Below are 26,677 nucleotides of genomic sequence, written 5' to 3'. Positions count from 1 at the left end.
GTATTTTGGTAACCACAGACAACATTTAAAAAGAGACAAATAGATTTTCTATTAGGAAAGAATTTGTTTATTCTGTTTAAGTTAATCAGGGGAATTAGCTTCATTTGTTCTGAGTTTCAAAGGGTTCTTTGAAATTGTTCAGCAATCATTTGGCCACACGCATATATATATATATGGATATTAATGGCTATAGTAATAACTATCATTTTTTGAGCATCTCCTATGTGCCAGGAACTGGACAACATCTTTAAATACAGTATATTCAACTCTTACAGCTACTCCACAAGCCTGAGACATTAAGGAACTGCCCAAGGCCACATCCTGTAAGTAGTGCACTTAGAACCAGGTTGGCCTGCACCAACTTCAATGATTTTCCCAAGACAGGATGCTCCCACATTAGGCCACAGCAACAAAAACTATTAGAAATTATATTACCAGTTGGCGAAATCTGGGAACAAAACAGAACAGCTAATGTCAGAAATAAATGAGTAAATGAAAAGAAATGATTTGGATCCAACATATACACTATGCGCTATCCTTGCTTTTCCAAATTTTCTGGCATGCAGAGCTGGCATGTTTGCGCTAGTGAGTGATGAGCTGAACTAATGGGTAATTGCTACTTTATGGGTGGAAATTAGAATTATGCAGATCTCAGCAACTTCTTCTCATCTTTGCAACTCAGAATGCAAGCAGCATACAGTTGAGAAATTTTGGAAAGACTGTTACACTGACCTAGTTAGGACATTTGTTATACAGAATTGCTACAACCAAAGAATTGTTGGAACTAGTAGGGACGCTGGAGATCCTCTAGTACAATTTAGTCCCTACCTTCACAGAGGGCAGAACTGAAACCCAGAGAAGTTAAGTGACTCACTACGTAGAATTTGTTTAAATACAACCAGCAAAATAAAGCCAGTCTGATACCCAGAGGCAGGGTATGTAGTGGTTAAAAAGCACAGAGTTTGGCATCACACAGACCTGGGATGGAAGCTCCAGATCAGCTACTTATGAGGATGCAGAGAAAAATAAATATAACCCAAGACTCAGTCTTCCCAACTATAAAATGGGGATAGAGATACCTACATTGTTAGTTCTATTAAATCTTGATAAAGCAACAGGCATTTGGAACCACACAATAAATGATGCATATAATATAGATAGGAAACTCCTCTTTATAATAATATTAACTGCAATACGACTTTTACTGTGGTAAATTCCTCTGGGCTTCCATTAAAAATGTGAAAAAGTACAACCACATTATCCTATTCAGTGCTTTAGTAGCTAAAACAAAGGTCCATTTTGGCAAAAGGATATTCTTCAACTTCTTAATGACAAATATAAGATATAAGTTGGTAAAATGTGTTTTAACCTCCATGGGTGTATCAGAACAAACTCCCTTTGAGCCTTTGCTGAAGCAGCATCCCCTTTAATGAGAAGCACCTTCTGGATTTTCACCTCTTCAGCAAAATCCCAAACTTTCCTTAAATGTAAAGGCCAGAGTTACTACACAATGTTTCCTCATTTAGGTATAATATAACAAAATGTCACGATAAATTTTCCACCCACAGTAAATTTCTGCTGAATATATCAAATATAAAGTGAACTTAAAGCTTCATACCTTTTGTAATTGCTCAAAAATGTATGACAGTGTCCTTGGGATAATGCCTCTGTCACTGTAGCGCTCTGCCCCACCTGTGATGGTGAATGTCTTACCGCTGCCTGTTTGTCCATATGCAAAGATGGTACCATTGTAACCTGCCAGGACACTACATAAAGAAATAGCAAACTTTTAATATCAAAATGGCTAATTGCATTTGTATTAAATGGCTAGTATTCTAAGAGCAACTTGATTCAACACTACTGAAAAGACATTTATAGAAATATCTGTAGAAATATTTATGTATGTGACTATCTAGCTAGAAATTATTTTTTATCTAGGAGTCTCAGCACATCAATCCTTTTTTCTGAGAGACGACCCATAACTCAAATGGGATCCAGTCATCTTAAATATTTTCTTTCTTTATTTCAATAAAATATTTATTTTAGAATACAATTGACCCTTGAACAACAAGGGTTTGAACTGTGTGGGTCCACTCATAAGCAGATTTTCTTCACTAAAAACATACTACAGTACTACATGATCCTCAGTTGGTTGAATCCACAGATGCAAAACCATGGATACAGGGGGATGGCTGTAAAGCTATACTTGGATTTTCAACTGCGGGGAGGGTTGGTGCCCCAACCCCTGCATTGTTCAAGGGTCAAAGGTAGTCTACCCTTTTATAGTTACAAAAAAGTTGCAAAGATAGTACAGGGAGTTCACATATATCCCACAGCTAGTTTCCTCTATTATTAATATCTTACACTAGTATTGTACATTTGTCACAATTAATGAACCAATTGAAATATTATTACAAACTCTATACAAATCTCCTTACTTTTTGATCTAATGTCTCTTTTTTCCCAGCTTTACTGAGATATAATTGACATATAACATATATAAGATTAAGGTGTGCAATGTGATGATTTGACACATGTATATACTGTGAAATGATTACCACAATAAGTTTAGTTAACACATCCATCAACTTATCCATCACCTCAAATAATTATCTTTTTTGTGGTGATAACATTTAAGATTTACTCTCTTAGCAACTTGTAAATACATAATACAGTATCGTTACCTATAGTCACTGTGCTGTATATTAGATGCTCAGAACTTACCCATCTTATAACTGGAAGTTTATACCCTTTGGCCAACATCTCCCCATTTTCTCTACCCCACAGTCCCAGGTAACCACCATTCTACTCTCTACTTCTTTCTCTTTTTTAAAATTTTATTTATTTATTTATTTGTTTTTCATTTATTTTTGGCTGCATTAGGTCTTCGTTGCTGCGAGCAGGCTTTCTCTAGTTGTGGCAAGCGGGGGCTACTCTTCGTTGCAGTGCACAGGCTTCTCATTGCAGTGGCTTCTCTTGTTGCAGAGCATGGGCTCTAGGTGCACAGGCTTCAGTAGTTGCAGCATGCGGGCTCAGTAGTTGCGGCACATGGGCCCTAGAGCATGAGGGCTTCAGTAGTTGCAGCACGTGGGTTCAGTAGTTGCGGTGCGTGGGCTTCAGTAGTTGTGGTGCATGGGCTCAGTAGTTGTGGCACATGGGCTTAGTTGCTCTGCGGAATGTGGGGTCTTCCCAAACCAGGGATTGAACCCGTGTCCCCTGCATTGGCAGGTGGATTCTTAACCACTGCGCCACCAGGGAAGTCCCATGTACTCTCTATTTCTATGAGCTTGTTTTTATAGATTCCATATATAAGTGAGAACATATAGTATTTGTCTTTCTCTGACTTATTTCACTTAGCACAGTGCTCTCAAGGTCTATCTATGTTGTCACAAAAGGCAGGATTTCCTTCTTCTTTAAAGCTGAATAATATTCCATCGTGAACATATACCACATCTTTATCCATTCATCCATAGATGGCCACAAGTTTTTCCATGCCTTGGCAATTGCCTTGGAAGTGCAGATATCTCTTTGAGACAGTGATTGCATTTCCTTTGGATATATAGTTGACCTTTGAACAACTTGGGTTAGAAATGTGTGGATCCACCTTGACACAGATTTTCTTTTTCAATAAATACAACCAGCCCTCTGTATTCAAGGGTTTCACACCTGCAAATTCAACCAACTATGTATTGAAATTTCCGTCCAGGGTTAGTTGAATCCACAGATTTGAAACCCATAGGATACAGAGAACCAAATATGGGACTTGAGTATTCATGGATTTTGGTAAATGCAAGGGGTCCTGGAATCAATCCCCCACAGATACTGAAGGTATACCCAGAAGTGGGACTGCCAAATCATATGGTAGTTCTGTTTTTAATTTTTTAAGGAAACTTTATACTGTTTTCCATGGTGGCTGCACCAACTTACATTTCCACTGACAGTGTACAAGGGTTCCCTTTTCTTCTCTTGAAATCAGGTAGTATGATGCCTCCAGCTTTGTTCTTCTTTCTCAGGATTGCTTCAGCTGCTCAAGTTCTTTTGTAGTTCCTTGCAAATTTTAGGATTTTTTTTTCTATTTTTGTGAAAAATGCCATTGAAATTTTAGTAGGGATTGCATTGGATCTATAGATGGCTTTAGGTAGTATGTTCATTTTAACAATATTAATTCTTCTGATCCATGAACATGGTATATCTTTCCACTTATTTGTGTCTTCTTCAATTTCCTCTTCAATGTCTTGTAATTTCCAGTGTACAGATCTTTCACCTCCTTGGAATTTATTTCTAAGTATTTTATTGGTTTCCATGTTATTGTAAATTAAATTGTATTTTTTATTTCTTTTTCAGATATTCTGTTGCTAGTGTATAGAAACACAACTGATCTCTGTATTTTCATTTCGTATCCTGCAACTTTAGGGAATTTCTTGATTAGTTCCAACAGTTTTTTTGGTGGATTCTTTAGGATTTTCTATATGTAAGATCATATCATCTACAAACAGAGACAATTTTACTTCTTCCTTTCAAATTTGGATGGCTTTTATTTCTTTTCCTTGCCTAATTGCTCTGGCTTGGACTTCCAGTATTATGTTGAATGGAAGTGGTAAAAGTGGGCACTCTTGTCTTATTCCTGATTTTAGTGGGAAAGCTTTAAAGCTTTCACCATTGAGTATGATGCTAGCTGTGGTTTTATTATATATGGCATTTATTATGTTGAGGTACATTCTTTTTATACTCAATTTAGTTGAGAGTTTTTATCTTGAAAGAATGTTGAATTTTGTCAAATGCTTTTTCTGCACCTATTGAGATGATCATATGATTTTTATCTTCTATTCCATTACTGTGGTGTATCACATTTATTGATTTGCATATGTTGAATCATCCTTGCATTCCAGGGATAATCCTATTTGAACATCGTGTACGATCCTTTTAATATGCTGTTGAATTCAGTTTGCTAGTATTCTGTTGAGAAGTTTTGCATTTATATTCAGCAGGGATATTAGTCTATAGTTTTGTGGTGTCCTTAGTCTGGCTTGTTATCAGTGTAATGCTGGCCTTGTAAAATGAATTTGGGAATGTTTCCTCCTCTCTAATTTTTTTAGAAGAGTTTGAGAAGGATTGGTGTTAATTTTTAAATATCTGGTAGAATTCACCAGTGAAACCATCTGGTCCCAGGATTTTCTTTGTTGAAAGGTTTCTGATTACTGATTCAATTTCTTTACTGTTATTGGTCTGTTCAAAGTTTCTATTTCTTCATGATTCCGTCTTGCTACACTGCATATTTCTAAAAAAGTTTTTCTAGGTTATCCAATTTGTTGGCATATTAAGGTTCACAGTAGTCTCTTATGATCCTTTGTATTTCTGTGATGTCAGTTGTTATGTCTCTGTTTTCATCTCTGACTTTATTTGAGAATTCTACCTTTTACTCTTAGGCTAGCTAAAGGTTTGTCAATTTGTTTATCTTTTTTTAAAAAACAGCTTTTCATTTCATTGATTTTTTTCTATTGTCTTTCTGGTTTCTATTTTGCTCATTTCTGCTCTGATCTCTATTTCCTTCCATCTTCTAACTTTGGGCTTAGTTTGTTCTTCTTCTTCTAGTTCCTTGAGCTTTAAAGTTAGGTTATTTGTAATCTTTCTTTTTCTTAATGTAAGCATTTATAGTTATAAACTTCCCTCTTAGAACTGCTTTTGTTGTATCCCATAAGTTTTAGTGTGTTGTGTTTCCATTTGTGTTTCTTTCAAGATATTTTTAGATTCTTCTTTTGATTTCGCCTTTAACCCTTTGTTTATTCAGGAGTGTGTTGTTTAATTTCCACACATTTGGGAATTTTCCAGTTTTCCTCCTGTTATTGATTTCTAGTTTCATACCATTGTGGTTGGAAAAGATATTTGGTATAATTAATGTTCTTAGATATTCTAAGGTTTTTTGGTGACCTAATATATGATCTATCACACATGGAGAATGTTCCGTGTGTGCTTGAGAAGAATGCATTCTGCTGCTGTTGGTAGGAATGTTCTGTATAGGTCTGGTAGGTCCATTTGGTCTAATGTATAGTTCACATCTAATGTTTTCTTATTGATCTTCCATCTGGATTATCTATCCATTGTTGAGAGAGAGGTATTGAATTCCACTACTATTATTGTATTGTCTACTTACACCTTCAGATCTGTTAGCATTTGCTTAGGTGCTCTGATGTTGGATGCATATATATTTATAATTATTATATCCTCATGATGAATTGACTCCTTTATCATTATGATTAACTTTGTTTCTTGTTACATTTATTGGTTTAAAGTCTACTTTGTCTGATATAAGAACACTCTTGCTTTCTTTTGGTTTCCATGTGTGTGAAATATATTTTTCCGTCCCTTCACCTGAGGTCTACATGTGTCCTTAAAACTGAAGAGTGAAAACTCTTATCAGCAGTATATAGTTGGGTCTTGTTTTTTAATCCATTCAACTACTCTGTGCCTTTTGACTGGAGAATTTAATCCATTAACATTTAAAGTAATTATTGATAGGTAAGGATTTAATAATGTCATCTTATTCATTGCTTTCTGGCTGCTTTGTAGTTCCTTTGTCCCTTTCTTCCACTTTTCCTGTCTTTCCTTGTGAATTGATGATTTTCCATGTGGTATGCTCTGATTCCCTCCTTTCTATCTTTTGTGTATATCCTGTGAGTTTTTGCTTTGTGGTTACTATGAGGCTTACATAAAATATCTTAACCATATAACAGTTTATTTTAAGTTAGTAACAACTTAACTTTGATCACATACAAAAATTCTACCCATTTACTCCTTGCCCCATATTTTATGTTTTTGATATCACAATACCTCTTCTTATATTGTGTATTCATTAACAAAATATTGTAGCTATAGTTATTTTTAGTACTTTTGTATTTTAAACTCTATACTAGAGTTAAACAATTAACACATCACCATATTACACTATTAAAGTGTTCTGAATTTGACTATATACTTACCTTTACCAGTACGTCTTATCTTTTCATATGTTTTCATGTTGTTAATTAGTGTCTTTTCATTTCAGCCTGAAGAACTCCTTTCAGCATTTCTTGTAAGGCAGGTCTAGTGGTGATAAACTCCATCAGCTTTTGTTTGTTTGGGAAAGTATCTGTCCCTCATTTCTGAAAGACAACTTTGCCAGTGAAGTATTCTTGGTTGGCAGGGTTTTTTTTTTCTTCTTTCAGCACTTTTATATATCATTCCACTCTCTCCTGGGCTGCAAAGTTTATGCTGAGAAATCTGCTGATAGCCTTATGGGGTTTCCCTTATTGTGAGGATTTTTTTTCTTGGTGTTTTTAAATTTTTCCCTTTGCCTTTGATTTTAGACAGTTTTATTTTAATGTGTCTTGGATAAGACCATTTTGGTCTGAAATTTTGGGGTGACCTATTAGCTCCAGGAACATGGATGTCCAAATCTTTCCCCAGATTTGAGAATGCTTAGCTATTATTTCTTTAAATAAGCTTTCTGCACCTTTATCCCTCTCTTCTCCTTCTGGGACTTTAATAATGAGTAGATTCTTTTAATGGCATCCCGTACTTCATGTAGGTTTTCTTCACTCTTTTTTATTCTTTTTTCTTTTTGCTCCTCTAATTGGATGATTTCAAATGACTTTTTTTCTAGTTAATCAATTCTTGCTTCTGCTTGGTTGAGCATGCTATGGAAGCTTTCTAATGAACCTTCAATTCAGTTATTGTACTCATCGACCCTAGGATTTTTGTTTGTTTGTTTTTTTAATGGTTTCTATTTCTTTGTTGAACTTCTTATTTTGTTCATGCATTGTTTTCCTAATTTCATTTAGTTATCTATCTTTGTTTTCTTGTAGTTCACCAAATTTCTTTAAGCGGATTACTCTGAATGCTTTGTCAGAAAGTACATAGATCTCTATTTCTTTAGGGCCGGTCATTGGAGCTTTATTAATTTCCTTTGCTGATGTCATGCCTGCATGGGTGAACTTGGATCCTGTGTCCACAGGGGCTGACCAGGCACTGGGAATCACTGCAGTTGGTCTGGCATCTGGGTCCAGTCAAGAGCAGGGGTGGACTGGGAGCCTGAGTTCACAGGAGCTGGCTTGGAGGCTGGTTCACAGGAGCCAGCCTGGTGCTATGGCCAGTCTGGAGCCTTGGGCTACGGGAGCTGGATTATTATAGAATATTTCTGCTCAACAGAATTTGTCACCAGTTATATAGCACTATCCCATTAGCAATGTCATTTGAATATATATTTCTTAGCCATAAATGCTCTAGGTAAATGAAGTCTATGACTTTAAGTATCAAACATTAAACATTTTATTGATTTTTTTATAGAAAACCTTCTAAAATATATTAGGCATCCCTGTCTTGAAAAGCAAAGGATACAGAGAACAAATTAGCATTTTCATTTTGATTTAGCTACAACCTATGAAAAGTGAGTACTGTAGTGTGCTACACTGGCACCTGATGATTGTTATGTCTACTTTTTTAACTTAAATATTCTCTCTTTCTACCAGTTGTCCTAATATACTGTCCTCTAATATGTGCTCACTCTCCTCCCATCTTCAGTGAAATAGAAAACCAAATGGCAAAGCTTCATAGAATGCTATATAAAGATTTTTTAAATGTAAGTTCCACCTATATATATTCTATGGCTATTTCTGTATTACGTTGCTACAATAAAAAACTAAACAAAGAAATGTAAATGGGCAAAATTTGTCTCCAGTTCCTTTCTGTACAGCCTCCTCATCCAAACTCAATCTGCTCCCTCTCCATTGGGCACTGGGAAATTTCATATGCTTCCAGTCTCATCTGTCCTAAGGGAAAATACTAATTAAAAATAAAGATGGTGGGATAAGGACCTTTAAAATTTATTTCTCCACAAGAACAACGGGAACAGTGGCAAATATAGTAAAAATCAAATTTTTTAGAACCCTAGAAGTTATCCAAAGGCTCACAACCGTCCAAGGAGTGCTTACTCAAGAAAAATGGCTGAGTATCAGTAAAAACAGTGAGCTTTATGGTATTTTAACCTAATCATCCCCAACTCCACGGTAGCCTTGAAAGACAATAGCCTTGCAACCACAGTAAGTGTGACTGTGCAAACTAGCAACCAGGAGACTAGCAACAACTGGGGGGCAGTGCAGGTTTGGAGCTCCCCAAAAAGCCCAAAGAAATGTACTTCTCTGATCTGTCTGGAAGCTCCCTGGAAAAGCCCCACTCTCAGCACCTGTCATTGTCTGAGGTGATTCAGAGTTTACTCAGTGCAAAGAGCCCTCTCTGCATGGTGTTTATTGAAAAACAAAAAAAAATCAGTGTTAAGTGTCTAATATTACAGTTGCCCTAACCTGCAATGCTAGGAGGCAAACAAGAGGGTGAACAAAAGCTTACAATAAACATCTGTGGAATGATATGTCTATAAGGGGGTTTGAAAAGTTATGATATATTCCTGGGGCACTAGAGAGACACATACACATGCAGGGCTATGTGCATGCCCAGGGAAGACCTGAGAAGGTCATTATATCTCACTTCTGGCTGACCTTGAGGCTCTGCACAAGCATAAAGTGAAGGCTAAGGCAGAGTTATAAATTTCTAGAGCATTGAAGGGGTGCTCCAACACATACACAGAGTCCTTCATCAAAAGCTTGGAGACTGACTGGTTCAAGGCATTTATGGAAATCTCTGTCCAATCATTAGCTGATGACTAAGCAACTGAGCAGGGATTTCAGAGGCTGCATACAACAAAGAATACAGACTTTACAGAATTAGTCTAGAAAATTCACTAAACAAACAAACCAGCAGCAGCAACAACAATAACAAACAATAATAACAAACCCTGGGGAGGGTAGGCATGTGATTTTCAGAACTGTCATATTATATTACTTAAAATGCCCAGTTTTCCAACAAAAAAATTTTGAGACACACAAATAAATAGGAAAGTATTTCCCATACACAAGAAATAAAATGTTTAATAGAAACAGTCCTGGGGGAAGCCCAGACTACGGCTCACTATCTAGTTAAATAATTTATTTATTATAAATATGTTCAGAGAACAAAAGTAAAGCATGTTTAGAGAATTAAAGAAAGTATGAGAATAATATCTCACATAAAAAAGAATATTGATAAAAATAAATTTTTAAAAAAGAACCAGTAGAAATTCTGGAGTTGAAAATTAAGATAACCAAAAATTTTTTTTTTAATTCACTAGAACAGTACATTTGACTTAATAGAAGAAAGAATCAGTAAACTTCAGGGTAGGTCAATTGAGATTATCCAGTCTGAGGAACAGAAATTAAAAAGAACGAAGAAAAACAAATAGAAACTTAAGAGATCAACATACACATAATGGGAGTCCCAGATGGAGAGGAGAGAAATATTTAAAGAAATAATGGCCCTAAACTTCCCAAATTTGATGGGAAACATTAATCTATAATATATTTCAAAGAATCTCAGTATACTCCAAGTAGGACAAACTCAAAGTTATCCAAATCTAGACATGTCATAATCAAACTGTCTAAAGACAAAGCAAACCTTAAAAGTAGCAAAAGAGAAGTGACTGATTACCTACAAGGAATCTTCAGTAAGATTAACAATGGATTTTTCAACAGGAACGATGGAGGCCAGAAGGCAATGGAACAACATATTCAAAATGCCAAAAGACTAGTTTGGACATCTTTCTTTGCAGAAATTAACAAGCTTCTCCTAATATTTATATTTTAATTTTGTTTTCAGATTGGTCATTGCTACTGTGTAGAAATACAAGTGATTTTTGTACATAGATGTTATAATCTGCAAACTTGGTGAATCTGTTTATTACTTATAATCATTTTATAGTGGATTCCTCCGGATTTTCTATATACACAATTATGTCATCTGCAAATAGAGATACTTTTACTTCTTCGTTTCCAATCTAGATATCTTTTATTTCATTTCTTGCTTAAATGCACTGGCTAGTTTGAGAGTGACAAATTCTCTTGGTTTATGTTTATCTGGGAATGCCTTAATTTCTTCTTAATTTTTGAAGAATGAGTTTGAAGCTAGAGAATTCTCTATTTGCATATGTGATTTTTTGTCTTATTTTATTTTATTTTTCTTGGTGTCTCTTACTCTTCTTTTTTAATTGAAGTATAGTTAATTTACAATTCCATGTTAGTTTCAGGTGTACAGCAAAGTGATTCAGTTATTCTTTTCCATTATAGGTTATTACAAGATTGTGAATATAGTTCCCTGTGCTATACAGTAGGACCTTGTTGTTTATCTGTCTTATATGTAGTAGTTTGTATCTGCTAATCCTAAACTCCTAATTTATTCCTCACCCCCTTTCCCCTTTGATAACCATAAGTTTGTTTTCTATGTCTGTGAGTTTGTTTCTGTTTTGTAAATAAGTCCATTACTGTTCTATTTTAGATTCCACAAATAAGTGATATCATATGATATTTGTCTTTCTCTGTCTGACTTATTTCAGTTAGTATGATAATCCACAGGTCCATTCAGGTTGCTGCAAATAGCATTATTTCATTCTTTTTTATGGCTGAGTAGTATTCCATTGTATATATATATACCACATCTTCTTTATTCATTCATCTGTCGAAGGACATTTAGGTTGCTTCCATGTCTAGGCTATTGTAAATAGTGCTGCAATGAACACTGGGGTGCATGTATCTTTTCAAATTAGAGTTTTCTCCAGATATATGCCCAGGTGTGGGATTGCTGGATCATATGGTAACTCTATTTTTAGTTTTTTAAGGAACCTCCATGTTTTCCACAGTGACGGCACCAATTTACATTCCCACCAGTAGTAGTATTTTTAAAAGACAGAAAGAGAAAATAGTAACTAATAAAAGTAATGAAAAGCAAATGATGAATTTCAGCAATGAACAATGGGATACACATTTTTGTTAAGAAATATTTCAGAACTTCCTAAAACCAACAATGTAGTTACTGCCTAAATCATCCTAGCTAGAGGCAGTTCTGATTTATGTAAATAAATCAATGCTTTATAAACTAAAGTTTGATATCAGATGAAAGCTCCATTGTAGAAACCCTCTCTTTCCTTTTGAAAAACGCATTTTTCCCTAGAAATTTAAATTACAAAGCGAAGATATTTTGTCATTTCTTATCTTTCAATATTTGCATGAATAAAACAAAAATAAAGCTTCAGCCCTATTGCAGATTATAAACTGGAGTATTATTCCACACACATCACATTTACATACTAGAAAAAATACAAACCATTTTAGTTTTTCACTTTTATTACTCTTTATTTGTTTAACCGCAAGTAGAAGAAAGCTGTCTAGAAGTATCTGCATAAAGTGAGACTTTATTTTGTTTAACTAGATGAGAAGGCTTTAGAAAGCTCCTTATACAACATCTAAATCAAAGCAATCAACAACAAATTATTACTGTGATGCTAATTTAGTTCACTGAACCAAACAAATGATATTATAGTCCCTCAAATTTGAAGAGCTAAGCAGAGTTGAAAACAACAACAAAGTAATAGGATCATGGATTTTATAATTGGTGTCATTAGCAGTTTTCTAACTACTTTCTGTTCAATAGAAGAATCCCTTCTAAGGTATTTCTGAAAAACAGATATCTGAACTATACTTAAACAGCTGTTTGATGCAGGAGCAGGATGGAATCATATCTGGGTGGGGCTGCCTTTATTTTTGAGGGAAGAGAGGCAAGTGAGGTGGTACCTTAAAAGATCATGCAGTTGAGACTTAGAAAAATTAATAAAATACAGAGAAATACATTATTTATAATTTTAAAAACTTTTTATCAGAACGAATCAAATTAGTTCACCAGAAAACACAAATAAACTAGTTAGTACTAAGAGCAGAATTTTTTAAGCAAATAGATACTATACTATACAGTATGTTTAATTTGACTAAAAATCTTTACATCAATAAGACTAATCTGGACCAGAATTATCAAAATTAAGACCCCTATTGTAAATACATAGCTACCTTATTACTTCATCTTGCCTTTCACCCAGTTCTAAGAGCCCGAGTAGCTGAAATTCACTAATTTTTATTTGGTTTTAATTTTCAGAACAATTCATTTCTGTCCACTGCAGCTCTTCTTCTAGAATAAAGTCCCTCAGAAGTAGCCTCAAGCAGCTCTTTGGTGCAGCCGATTGTCTTTTACAGAGAATATGATAAGTGACTCTTACTTGTTTCACTTTCAGAATATTTCTGAGTGCATAATTCAGCAGCTTGAATTTTTAAGAGGAATTTGAACCCAAAACGGTAGCAACTCATAATTAACACAATTAACATGACTCAATTTTGCTATAAATAAAAATAATCTTCCCATCTGTTAAGCCAAACGAACACGTAATTTGTAAAATTTCCAGCAAATTTTGGTCATGGGCATTCCCTTTGCTATAAAGGGGAAGGAGGTAGAAAAAAATAGTGAATGCAACCTACGCTTCAGGGAAACTTGAGAAGGCAGTAGACTGGAGAGCTAAAGTGTTCTGCCCAGCAAGCTTTCTTGTCCTTCTTCTCCTCCCCCTCCCCCTCCCCCTCCCCCTCCCCTCCCCCTCCCCTCCCCCTCCCCTCCCCCTCCCCTCCCCTCCCCCTCCCCCTCCCCCTCCCCCTCCCCCTCCCCCTCTTCTTCTTCTTCTTCTTCTTCTCCCACTCCATTCCATTCTTCAAGCTCATGAGGAACAGGCAAGTGTGCAGGGCTTATAACTCAGGCCCGGCCAATCACACCACCTCATTCCACCATGGTCCCCCCAACTCCTGCCCTGTCTGTAACAGTTACTCTTCTAAGAGGCTGACGACATGCCTCAAGCAGAGCAAATAAGAGTCCCTCCCATATGAATTTTGAGAGGAAAAAAGCTTCCTTTTTGCTGGGGTCCTTGAACCATGGCTGCCAGGGGCCATCTCCCCTGCCTTTCTGCACAGGGAAGCAGGACCAAGCATGGGTCAGATGGGTGGGGAAGGAATCTTAGCCTTGTCAAGTACCTAGTTCAAGTAGCAATGACCCTGATTTTTGCAGCACCACCTTCAATTCTCTGGGCTAACCCAGTTATGTGAGCCAAGAAATCCTCTCTTTTCTTTGAGATGGGATTCTATTTTATGTAAACAAAAGAGTCCTAACTAATACGAAGTTTCTGGAGCGACCTGCAAAACATCTTTTGTACCTTGGTTTAGACCAGAGGTCTCAAGCTGGCAATGAATCTTGCCTACAAGAATGCTTATGTGGGACATGCGTTCTCCAGTTTGCCACAGTCCCCTAAACTCCCTGTTGTCTTAGACTCCGTTGCTTCCCAAATGTATGATACCAGCCTAGACCTGAAGGCAGGGCTGCATCTCTGTACAATAACGGAGTGCCAGCCACAGTGTGGTCCCCGTGAATGCCATCACTCCCCCAGAGGGGCACAGTGCTGTCATTCATGAAGACTACAGTGAATCATGCCCCTTTGAGGTATGTAACATGGAAGTACTGGTTAAAGGCATATAAATTTAGTTTCCCTTGGTTTAGACATCGTCCTTCTAAAAGCACGCTCTGGCAAGATCATTCTAAGGTCTTGAGAGATCCACTTTTATGATGTATAGATCTAGCTGTAAATCCTGGTAAGAAAAATAAAGTGGGTTACATGGCTAACCTTAGTTGACCTAAATCAACCACTAGTTATTTTTTGGAAAGGAATATCCAAGGCAAGGATATCTAGATTAAAAACAACCTACACATCCAAAATGCGTTTTTGTCAGAAAAATAAAACTGCAAATGTAGATTAAGTGGTAATTGATACACTTGGGATAATTATTTAAAGCTTTTTGTAAGTGTCTGTCAGCACACTGGTTATTGGACTAGGGTCACAAAAAAGAAACTCATAGGCCAGATTTAGTCAAAAGAGCATTTTGTTTGTCCAGCACTATCTTTTTTTAAAAAAATTTAATCCGAATGCTCTTATCCCCCAGGACCGGTGCTCCCCGATTTGGGCACAGATAGTACCACTCCCTATTCCCCTCACTGGCTTATTTCAGATTAGCTGCCTTCCCTCTATGGAATTTTGAGTTTTGCAATCCCTAGTATAAAATAACTCAGATAAATGTTAAGAGATTAACACTATGATTTTTTTTAAAGTAAACTAAATTGAACTAAATATAAGAATGGTATGAGCATGAACAAATCTTCCAGATTTTGAAACGTCATAGGCAAACCCCCTCACACCATCAACCACCCAAGAAACAGACTGGATATCTCTCCCATCATTGCTCACATTGAATAAGTTTTAAAATGAGATGGGAGAACAGGGATGTTGGGTGCTTTCTTCTCAAACAGTCCCTTTGGCACAATCAGAACTCCCACTCTTGGATGTGTCACAAAAACAGGATCAGCAACCGTCTGCCTTGAATGATTTGCAAATTCTTCTCCTTGGATACAGGGGCTAAGAAAAAGGACCTTTTTAGGTTCTTTCCAGCTCTATGATTCTCAGGGATTTGTTCACAGTCTTGTCCCAACTACTTCAAACCAAACTTTGCAAGAGGCAAACACATCACGGGGTACATAATCCAAACACACTCCCTTGAAAGGATTCTCAAGATCTAAGCACACTAAACGGCTTCATGTCCATAAGTTCATGGACCAAATCCAGGCCAAAGTGCTCTCTAATTGAGGCTGTTTATTATTTCCCAAGTTTCTGAAGAAACCATTTTGTCTCAGTATTAATAATAAGCAGCTTAAATCTGGAAACATAACAGAAATGCATGAAACTTCAATAGAAGAAAATGACCCCTTCTGAACACAATCCAGTTCTGAACTATGTTTTAGTTTCAAGTCCAGTATACTGTATTAAAAAGTGAAGGCTAAATTTTTATCTTATTTACATTATGAAAAATGCATTTACTGTAGCATTTCTGACAGATATTTTTTCTGTGACCCTTGAGAATAAACACTTAGAGTCATTAAATGCATAATCATTTTCAGATGACCATCTAAAGAGGCAACTAAAATGAAACCACAAAAGTTTTATACAGTAATGTGGAAAAATCCATTGTCTATAGAAATTTATTTGAGCAGAATCTTGCATAAAGTCTGAACTCGTTTCTTTGTGTATACTTTGAAGGGATACAAAATAGAATAGAAAACAATTTTCCCTAAAATTGTAACACTGAATTTTCTGTCAGTAGATTGATCAACCACATTTTTAAAGTACCCATTATGTAATATTAAAGCCTGGCACTATGTGCTATGTGAATTTATAGGGGAAAGAAAAACCTTACAGTGCAAAATAATTAGCAAGATAAGTATCTTTAAATATATGAGGATGTGCATATATTATGCCTACATAATCTTCTAATTTACACATTAATCTATAATTTAAAAAACCCCAAGTGACTTATTTATAAATATGTTTGTAGAGAGATGAAGGATTTACAAAAAGTCCTCTATAAGGGTTTGTCATTGGAAAGGCAAAGGGAGAAAACTGTATTTTCCTGGAGACTCCATTCTTTTCCTCTCAAGACTGAATGAAGCGTTTGGGCTCTCCAGCCGTCTGAGTAGGGAGAAACAGAAATCCATGAATGTAGGTTAAGAGGTGGGGAATATAGGCACAGAAAAGAAGGGAAAAAGGGGCCCACATTGTGGGGATGAGTTATCTGAAGAGTTCTGAAAGAGAGTGGAGAGTGGGAAGATGAGAACCGAGGGTGGCGGCAGAGGACAGCAGGTGGTTGCTATCAGTGTGGAGGATGCTGAGAGAAGCATCAATGGAGAAAGGATGTGAAAGATGTTTGCAGCACATTAAAAATGTACTCTCCTACCCCTGGCATTTGCTTGAGAGCCTGAAAACAATCTGACTTTTGTGTATCTTCAAAATGATGCTCTACACAGACTGCACCACATGGAGCTCTAGTTTACATTTGAGTTACAAGCCTTCTTCTCTAAACTTTCAATCTCAAGATTAAATAAGAACTAAATAAGATCTTCTAACTTGATGTCAATTTTGTGTGAAATGGAAGACATTTTTAATATTCTTGGGAAAATTTAAACACACTTTATTTCAATGGACAATAATCAAGGGTGGGGAGAACCTTCAAGATGGCAGAGGAGTAAGACGTGGATATCACCTTCCTCCCCACAAATACATCAAAAATACATCTACATGTGGAACAACTCCTACAGAACACCTACTGAATGCTGGCAGAAGACCTCAGACTACCCAAAAGGCAAGAAACTCCCCATGTACCTGGCCGTGGCTGACAGGGTCTTGGTGCTCTGGTCGGGTGTCAGGTCTGAGCCTCTGAGGTGGGAAAGCCAAGTTCAGGACATTGGACAACCAGAGATCTCCTGGCCCCATGTAATATCAATTGGTGAGAGCTCTCCCAGGGATCTCTGTCTCAATGCTAAGACCCACCTCCACTGAACAACTAGCAAGCTCCAGTGCTGGACACCCCATGCCAAACAACTAGCAAGACAGGAACACAACCCCACCCATTAGCAGAGAGGCTGCCTAAAATCATAATAAGTTCACAGAGACCCCAAAACACACCACCGAATGCGGTCCTGCCCACCAGAAAGACAAGATCCAGCCTCATCCACCAGAACACAGGCACCAGTCCCCTCCACCAGGAAGCCTACACAACCCACTGAACCAACCTTACCCACTGGGGGCAGACACCAAAAACAATGGGAATTGCAGACCTGCAGCCTGCGAAAAGGAGACCCCAAACACAGTAAGTTAAGCAAAATGAGAAAACAGAGAAACACACAGCAGATGAAGGAGCAAGGTAAAAACCCACCAGACCAAACAAATGAAGAGGAAATAGGCAGTCTACCCGAAAAAGGATTCAGAGTAATGATAGTAAAGATGATCCAAAATCTGGGAAATAGAATGGAGAAAATACAAGAAATGTTTAACAAGGACGTAGAAGAACTAAAGAGCAAACAAACAATGATGAACAACACAATAAATGAAATTAAAAATTCGCTAGAAGGAATCAACAGCAGAATAACTGAGGCAGAAGAACGGATGAGTGACCTGGAATACAAAATAGTGGAAATAACTACTGAAGAGCAGAATAAAGAAAAAAGAATCAAAGGAATTGAGGACAGTCTCAGAGACCTCTGGGACAACATTAAATGCAGCAACATTTGAATTATAGGGGTCCCAGAAGAAGAAGAGAAAAGGAAAGGGATCGAGAAAATATTTGAAGAGATTATGGTTGAAAACTTCTCTAACATGGAAAAGGAAATAGTCAATCAAGTCCAGGAAGCACACAGACTCCCAGACAGGATAAATCCAAGGAGAAACATGCCAAGACACATATTAATCAAACTATCAAAACATAATGCTAACAGCCATAAAAGGGGAAATCGACAGTAACACGATAATAGTAGGGGACTTAAACACCCCACTTTCACCAATGGACAGATCAACCAAAATGAAAATAAATAAGGAAACACAAGCTTTAAATGACACAGTAAACAAGATGGACTTAATTGATATTTATAGGACAGTCCATCCAAAAACAACAGAATACACTTTCTTCTCAAGTGCTCATGGAACATTCTCCAGGATAGATCATATCTTGGGTCACATATAAAGCATTGGTAAATTTAAGAAAATTGAAATCGTATCAAGTATCTTTTCCAACCTCAACGCTATGAGACTAGATATCAATTACAGGGAAAAAACTGTAAAAAATACAAACCCATGGAGGCTAATTAATATGCTACTATATAACCAAGAGATCACTAAAGAAATCAAAGAGAAAATAAAAAAAATACCTAGAAACAAATGACAATGAAAACACGATGGCCCAAAACCTATGGGATGCAGCAAAAGCAGTTCTAAGAGGGAAGTTTATACCAATACAATCCATCCTCAAGAAACAAGAAACATCTCAAATAAACAACCTAACATTACAACTAAAGCAATTAGAGAAAGAACAAAAAAAACCCAAAGCTGGCAGAAGGAAAGAAATGACAAAGACCAGATAAGAAATAAATGAAAAAGAAATGAAGGGAACGATAGCAAAGATCAATAAAACTAAAAGCTGGTTCTTTGAGAAGATAAACAAAATAGATAAACCATTCGCCAGACTCATCAAGCAAAAAAGGGAGAAGACTCAAATCAATAGAATTAGAAATGAAAAAGGAGAAGTAACAACTGACACTGCAGAAATACAAAGGATCATGAGAGATTACCACAAGCAACTATATGCCAATAAAATGGACAACCTGGAAGAAACAGACAAATTCTTAGAAAAGTACAACCTTCTAAGACTGAACCAGGAAGAAATAGAAAATATAAACAGACCAATCACAAGCACTGAAATTGAGACTGTGATTAAAAATCTTCCAACAAACAAAAGCCCAGGACCAGATGGCTTCACAGGCGAATTCTATCAAACATTTAGAGAAGTGCTAACACCGACTCTTCTCTAACTCTTTCAAAATATAGCAGAGGGAGGGACACTCCCAAACTCATTCTACGAGGCCACCATCACCTTGATACCAAAACCAGACAAAGATGTCACAAAAAAAGAAAACTACAGACCAATATCACTGATGAACATAGATGCAAAAATCCTCAACAAAATACTAGCAAACAGAATCCAACAACACATTAAAAGGATCATACACCATGATCAAGCAGGGTTTACCCCAGGAATGCAAGGATCCTTCAATATATGCAAAACAATAAATGTGATACACCATATTTTCAAATTGAAGAATAAAAACGATATGATAATCTCAATAGATGTAGAAAAAGCTTTCAACAAAATTCAACACCCATTTATGATAAAAACTCTCCAGAAAGTAGGCGTAGACAGAACTTACCTCAACATAATAAAGGCCATATATGACAAACCCACAGCCAAGATCATTCTCAATGGTGAAACACTGAAAGCATTTCCACTAAGATCAGGAACAAGACAAGGGTGCCCACTCTCACCACTATTATTCAACATAGTTTTGGAAGTTTTAGCCACAGCAATCAGAGAAGAAAAAGAAATAAAAGGAATCCAAATCAGAAAACAAGTAAAACTGTCACTGTTTGCAGATGACATGATACTATACACAGAGAATCCTAAAGATGCCACCAGAAAACTACTAGAGCTAATCAATGAATGTGGTAAAGTTGTGGGATACAAAATTAATACACAGAAATCTCTTGCATTCCTATACACTAATGATGAAAAATCTGAAAGAGAAATTAAGGAAACACTCCCATTTACCATTGCAACAAAAAGAATAAAATACCTAGGAATAAACCTACCTAAGGAGACAAAAGACATGTATGCAGAAAACTATAAGACACTGATGAATGAAATTAATGAAGGAACAAACAGATGGAGAGATATACCATGTTCTTGGATTGGAAGAATCAACATTGTGAAAATGACTATACTACCCAAAGCAATCTACAGATTCAATGCAATCCCTATCAAACTACCAATGGCGTATTTCACAGAACTAGAACAAAACATTTCACAATTTGTATGGAAACACAAAAGACCCCGAATAGCCAAAGCAATCTTGAGAAAGAAAAACGGAGCTGGAGGAATCCGGCTCCCTGATTTCAGGCTATACTACAAAGCTACAGTAATCAAGACAGTAGGGTACTGGCACAAAAACAGAAATACAGATCAATGGAACAGGACAGAAAGCCCAGAGATAAACGCACACACATATGGTCACCTTCTCTTTGATAAAGGAGGCAAGAATATGCAATAGAGTAAAGACAGCCTCTTCAATAAGTGGTGCTGGGAAAACTGGACAGCTACATGTAGAAGAATGACATTAGAACACTCCCTAACACCATACACAAAAATAAACTCAAAATGGATTAAAGACCTAAACGTAAGGGCAGACACTATAAAACTCTTAGAGGAAAACACAGGCAGAACACTCTATAACATAAATCACAGCAAGATCCTTTTTTGACCCACCTCCTAGAGAAATGGAAATAAAAACGAAAATAAACAAATGGGACCTAATGAAACTTAAAAGCTTTTGCACAGCAAAGGAAACCATAAACAAGACGAAAAGACAACCCTCAGAATGGGAGAAAATACTTGCAAACATAGCAACTGACAAAGGATTAACCTCCAAAATATACAAGCAGCTCATGCAGCTCAATATGAAAAAAACAAACAACCCAATCCAAAAATGGGCAGAAGGCCTAAATAGACATTTTTCCAAAGAAGATATACAGAGATGGCCAACAAACACATGAAAGGATGCTCAACATCACTAATCATTAGAGAAATGCAAATCAAAACTACAATGAGCTATCACCTCACATCGGTCATAATGGCCATCATCAAAAAATCTTCAAACAATAAATGCTGGAGAAGGTATGGAGAAAAGGGAACCCTCTTAACACTGTTGATGGGAATGTAAACTGATACAGCCACTATGGAGAACAGTATGGAAGTTCCTTAAAAAACTAAAAATAGGACTACCATATGACCCAACAATCCCACTACTGGGCATATACCCTAAGAAAACCATAATTCAAAAAGAGTCATGTACCACAATGTTCATTGCAGCTCTATTTACAATAGCCAGGACATGGAAGCAACTTAAGTGTCCATCAACAGATGAATGGATAAAGAAGATGTGGCACATATATACAATGGAATATTACTCAGCCATAAAAGAAATGAAATTGAGTTATTTGTAGAGAGGTGGATGGACCTAGAGTCTGTTATACAGAGTAAAGTAAGTCAGAAAGAGAAAAACAAATACCGTATGCTAACACATATATATGGAATCTAAAAAAAAAAAAATGGTTCTGAAGAACCTAGTGGCACGACAGGAATAAAGGCGCAGACATAGAGAATGGACTTGAGGACATGGGGAGGGAGAAGGGTAAGCTGGGACGAAGTGAGAGAGTGGCATTGACATATATACACTACCAAATGTAAAACAGATAGCTAGTGGGAAGCAGCCACATAGCACAGGGAGATCAGCTTGGTGCTTTGTGACCACCTAGAGGGGTGGGATAGGGAGGATGGGAGGGAGACGCAAGAGGGAGGAGATATGGGGATATATGTATATGTATAGCTGACTCACTTTGTTACAAAGCAGAAACCAACACACCATTGTAAAACAATTATACGCCAATAAAGCTGTTAAAAAAAAAAAAGGATGTTAAAAATAAAAATAAATAAATACCAAAAAATGGAGAAAGGATAAACAAATTGTAGAAAAAAATAATAATCAAGGGGGGTAATTTGCCCTTGGGAACAGAAAGGTAAATAAAAATGCATCTCATGAAGTTGCTAATCACTGTTCACCATAGTTTTGGTTATATCATGCATACACAAGAATCTAATGAGATAGACAAGCTGAGAGTCTGAAGCAGAAAGATATGAACTGATTGGGATCACTCATAAAGGAATTTGGGGAAAGGAACAGAAAACAAGGCAGAAGGTATGGGCCAGACCAGTACTGAGCTGACAGTTCAGCTGAGTAATGTCAAGCTCGTCCTGCAGGCCATGGAGAGTCACTGAAGGGTTGATACAGGTGGGTAGTGGCCAACGGGTGAGTAGTGGTCATTAGAGGGGCATGAGAGCAGAGGTGGGCAGGCCAGTGCTGGCTGAGAGGTCATCCTATGAGGGGCCTTTTAGGAGCCACTGTGGGAAGAGACATGAAGAGAACAGGAGGAAACAGTGTTCGCAACACTTTGTGAGAAACATATCCTGCTATTAGTTTATGGATAGTATAGTTGAGATACTATCTTACCAAGTGCTATTAACAACATGGTCTTAATAAACTAAAAAATCTCTAGTCTTAAAGCAATCGATAAAAATTTACATATCTAAATTTTTCTGCAGCACTTCAAATTTAGTTTGATAAAAACTTAACTCATTATTTTTCCTCTCAAACATATTTCTCCTCTTTCATTCTCTACAGAATTTCTCCTGAGACTTCTCTATTATCCCCACTTTAAGATGAAAAAAACTGAGCTTTAAGAAGTTAACTAGATCAAGGTCACACTTAGTAAGTTTTAAGACCAAAATTAAGGTCTACCTAATTCCAAATATAATATTCTTTCTACTACCTAATTAAGTTATAAAATGAATCTGACCATCTTTTTTTAAAACTTAATAATCCAGTGTGTTCATTAGAATCTTATCCAGTTAAATATTCATCTCAAAGTTACTTCACTCAGAAGTTCATAGGAAAAAAATAACATGAAAGTCTTAGAGATTACGTTTACTGGCTTCATTTTTTTTTAAAGTGAGGGCTAATCATAACAAAAAGATGAAGATTAAGGTGACATTAAGTTGTATACAATTAAACTACCTATTCTAATAGGTAATAGTATAATAATTATAGTATTTTAATAGTATATTCTAATACTTTTCATTTTCATTGCTCATCTTAAAACCACACCTTTGTGGCTCACACCACATGTAGTAAGCATCTTATAGGTATGAATGTAGTGCAGATCTATAATCTTTTCATCTTGAGTATCTTGATTTTCATTAATTATATAGTAAAATCCTGAAAAGCACTGTTTTAGAACACTTACCACTAACTAGGATGGCTAAAGTTAGGACAGAAAAATAATAACAACATTAATATCTGTGTCACCCATTGAGAGAGAAGCAAAAGATGTGCCTTTAACATCAGCATGTTAGTAATGGCATTAATAGCACAGGAAATAGAAGAGAATGTCTAATCTTGTTAGGGTTTTCCTCCTGAGGGCAGCTATCAAAGGGAGAAAGTACCAGGGACTTCGGGGACAGCCTCTAGGAAAGGCAGAAGTTTAAGAGCAGAAGAAAGGACTCAGATGTTTTCCTCAATTTCCTTTGATGCCTGATATCTAAAAACTCTTTTCAATTCCCTATCTGGAACCCAAGGATCACAAAGGGATTGTAACTTGTAATGAGTAGCTAAATATATTTTACATAAAAGGTAAGCCCGGGTGGCTAGAAGGCTCTTAAAATCTAAAGGAGAGGGAAGGGCAGAACCACTTCTCCCCAACTTCACAGTTAGCTGACTGTTAAAGAGGAACAACAGAGGGCTTTGTGAGACTGCAAAAGAAATTCCAGAGAATGCTGGTGGGAGGGGGTTGGTTTTATAGACCTCCCCAGGGAGAAAGCTGGTACCGGGACCTCTGGATGCACCACAAAAAGAAATACTCTTGAGTACAAAATGGGATACACTAGAATTAAACAAGCCATTTGAAAGCAATTCTCCAGGTTCTTTCAAACAAGAGGAATTGGTTCGTTGATGTGGCCCATTATTATGACCTTGTTGCTCTCAGCATAGGATTGCAGGACTTGTGGGAGCATACGCAATGGCTGTAACAAGCTATTCTTTACAAAGGTGACGAGAGGAAAGAGCCTAATAGTAATGAGATATTAATAACATTAAATGTGCTTGAGGTGAACAGGTGGAGAAATTCACTGATAGCCACAGTGAGGATGACAGGACCCGAGGGTAGTGGGGGACATGCTGCTACTTAGAAATGAACATAGAGGTCGTCATACAGGAAATTTTTCAGCTCCTCTCTCCCCTCCCAATCTCCACCCCGACATATATAAATTTATCTCTATTAGTCGTGTTCCTCCTCCTCCCATCCAAAGCTAATCGCTTCCAGCTAAATTCTAGACTGTATTCTCTCTTACCTCCCTGGGGACCTCTCTCCATCAAATAACTCCTCTCCCGTATTTTTGACTCCTTCCTTTCTACTGATTGCTTCCTTCTTAGAAAATAAGAAGCTCAAGTTTCTCCCATCATTGAGAATATTTTATTTATTTTTGATTATACAAGTAATTCATAAATGCATGAATACAAGCTTATTAAAAATTTAAATTACATATAAAATTAAGTCTCCCTTGGACATAATTGCCCTCAACCAACCTCAAACTTTCACCAGAGTGAATCCCCGTTATTACTTTTGCAGAACTTCCAGGCTTTATTACATATAGAACTGTTTTATGTCCTTTTCCCTTTTTAAATAACTGGTTTAATACTCTCTGTATTGTTGGGTGACCTATTTTGTTTACTCAGTAATATGTCTTATCACATCAGTAGACCCATCACATTCTTTTATGCTCTAAGTCTGTATAGCATTTCACAGTAGAAATGTACACCTTATTTAACCAGTCCTCTTCTGATGAACAGTTGCATTCTTTCCAGTTTCTTGCCATTGCAAATAATGCTAGAAGGGACAACAGCCTTTACTATTTCTCTACAAGTGGACGCTCTGAAGTGAAATTTCTGGAACTTGGAGCAGGTATACTCTCAGTTTTGGTAGATACTGATAGTGATGTCCTCAAAAGCAGCCATAGCAATGTATGTTCACACCTGTAATTGAAGAGTTACTGTTTGCTCCTTCTGTCACTTATTCTTACATTACCAAATCGTAATTTTGCCAATTTAGTGAGGGGAAGAACTTTCTCATATTTCTAATTTTCATTTATCTGATTGTAATGTGATTAAGCATATTTTCATATTTCATATTCATATTAAGCATACTTTCATATGTTTATTGACTAATTATAATTCTTCTTCAGGGCACTGCCTGTTCATATCTTTTGACTAATTTATAATGGATTGTTTGTCTCTTTCTCATTCATTGGGAGGAATTATTTCCATGTTATAGATATTTGTCCTGTTATATGTTGCATGTTTTCTCCTAGATAGTAGCTTATCTTTTAATACTGTTTATGATGGCTTTTGCTGTCCAAATTTTTAAAAAATTTTGATCAAGTCAAATTTGTTTCTTGCATTTTAAGTCATTAAGAGGGCCTTCTGTTCTCCAACATCATAAACATGTTTTCTCCATTTCCTTCTATTTATCACTTTATTTTTTACAATTAGTTATTTAATTCATCTTTTTTTTTTTTTTTTGCTAATGGCATGAGTTAGAATCTAATATTGTTTTTGCTCAGTTGATAGCTAATTCCTCCAGCACCATTTATTAAATGATCCATCATTCCTCAACACATTTAAAATGCTACCTTTATCATACATTTTCATTTATACATGATACTGTTTCTGAAATATCCATTCTATGCTATTATTTGTTCATTCCTGTGCTAGCACCACACTATTTTAATTACCATAGATTTATAATACGGTTTGATATCTAGTAGGGCAAGTTTCCTCATCTTTGTTCTTCTACAAAAGTGTCTTGGCTAATTCTTGCACATTTTCTTTTCCTTGTGAATTTTAAAATCAGTTTTGTCAAGTTCCAATTGCTTCTAATTTATTTGACCACAGAACTCTTTTTTCAAAGATCATTGTTCAAAAGAACATACTTCAGTGATATACTGGCTTAGATTTTATCTGGCCCAAAGATTTATTTGGTTTGGTCAGTAGAGTGTTGACCCGCTTATGTTTTTAAAAACGTTTGACATCCATCTGAGAGCCAAAAGCAAATAATGAATGTGCAGCAGAGTGTGTGTATGTGTGTGGTGGGGTGTCTTTGCTTTCCCAAAGGGCAACAACTGGCTGGAGCTGAGTGGTGACTGCTCCTTGTATTTACTTAGTCACTAAGTCCAAGTTTTCCAGTTTCTGAACTTGGCCCATTTCGCTTATTTGTGCTATTTGCCTGGACCCTAGACTGCCTTTGCCTCTGAGAACCTGCATTATAGTAATACCATCCTAACTAGTCTTCAATTCATCTTCTCTGTACACTGCCATCAGAATGATTTTTCTATAACATCTATAACTGATCCACCACTCTAATTTAAAGTATTTGGCAACT

General features: G+C 36.5%; 1 protein-coding gene across 1 annotated transcript in view; it reads right to left on the bottom strand.

The window, feature by feature from the left end:
• Positions 1-26,677, bottom strand: part of KIF6 (kinesin family member 6) — a 395,266-nt gene that overhangs the window by 309,142 nt on the left and 59,447 nt on the right. Inside the window, exon 4 of the mRNA XM_061197444.1 lies at positions 1,619-1,766. Within this exon, the coding sequence (XP_061053427.1) occupies positions 1,619-1,766 (148 nt within the window). The remainder of the gene's footprint in view (positions 1-1,618; positions 1,767-26,677) is intronic.

Source organism: Eubalaena glacialis, chromosome 7 (assembly GCF_028564815.1).
Source record: "Eubalaena glacialis isolate mEubGla1 chromosome 7, mEubGla1.1.hap2.+ XY, whole genome shotgun sequence".
NCBI lineage: Eukaryota > Metazoa > Chordata > Mammalia > Artiodactyla > Balaenidae > Eubalaena > Eubalaena glacialis.
Note: the sequence above shows the minus strand (reverse complement) of the source record. Positions and strands in the feature narration are given on the sequence as shown.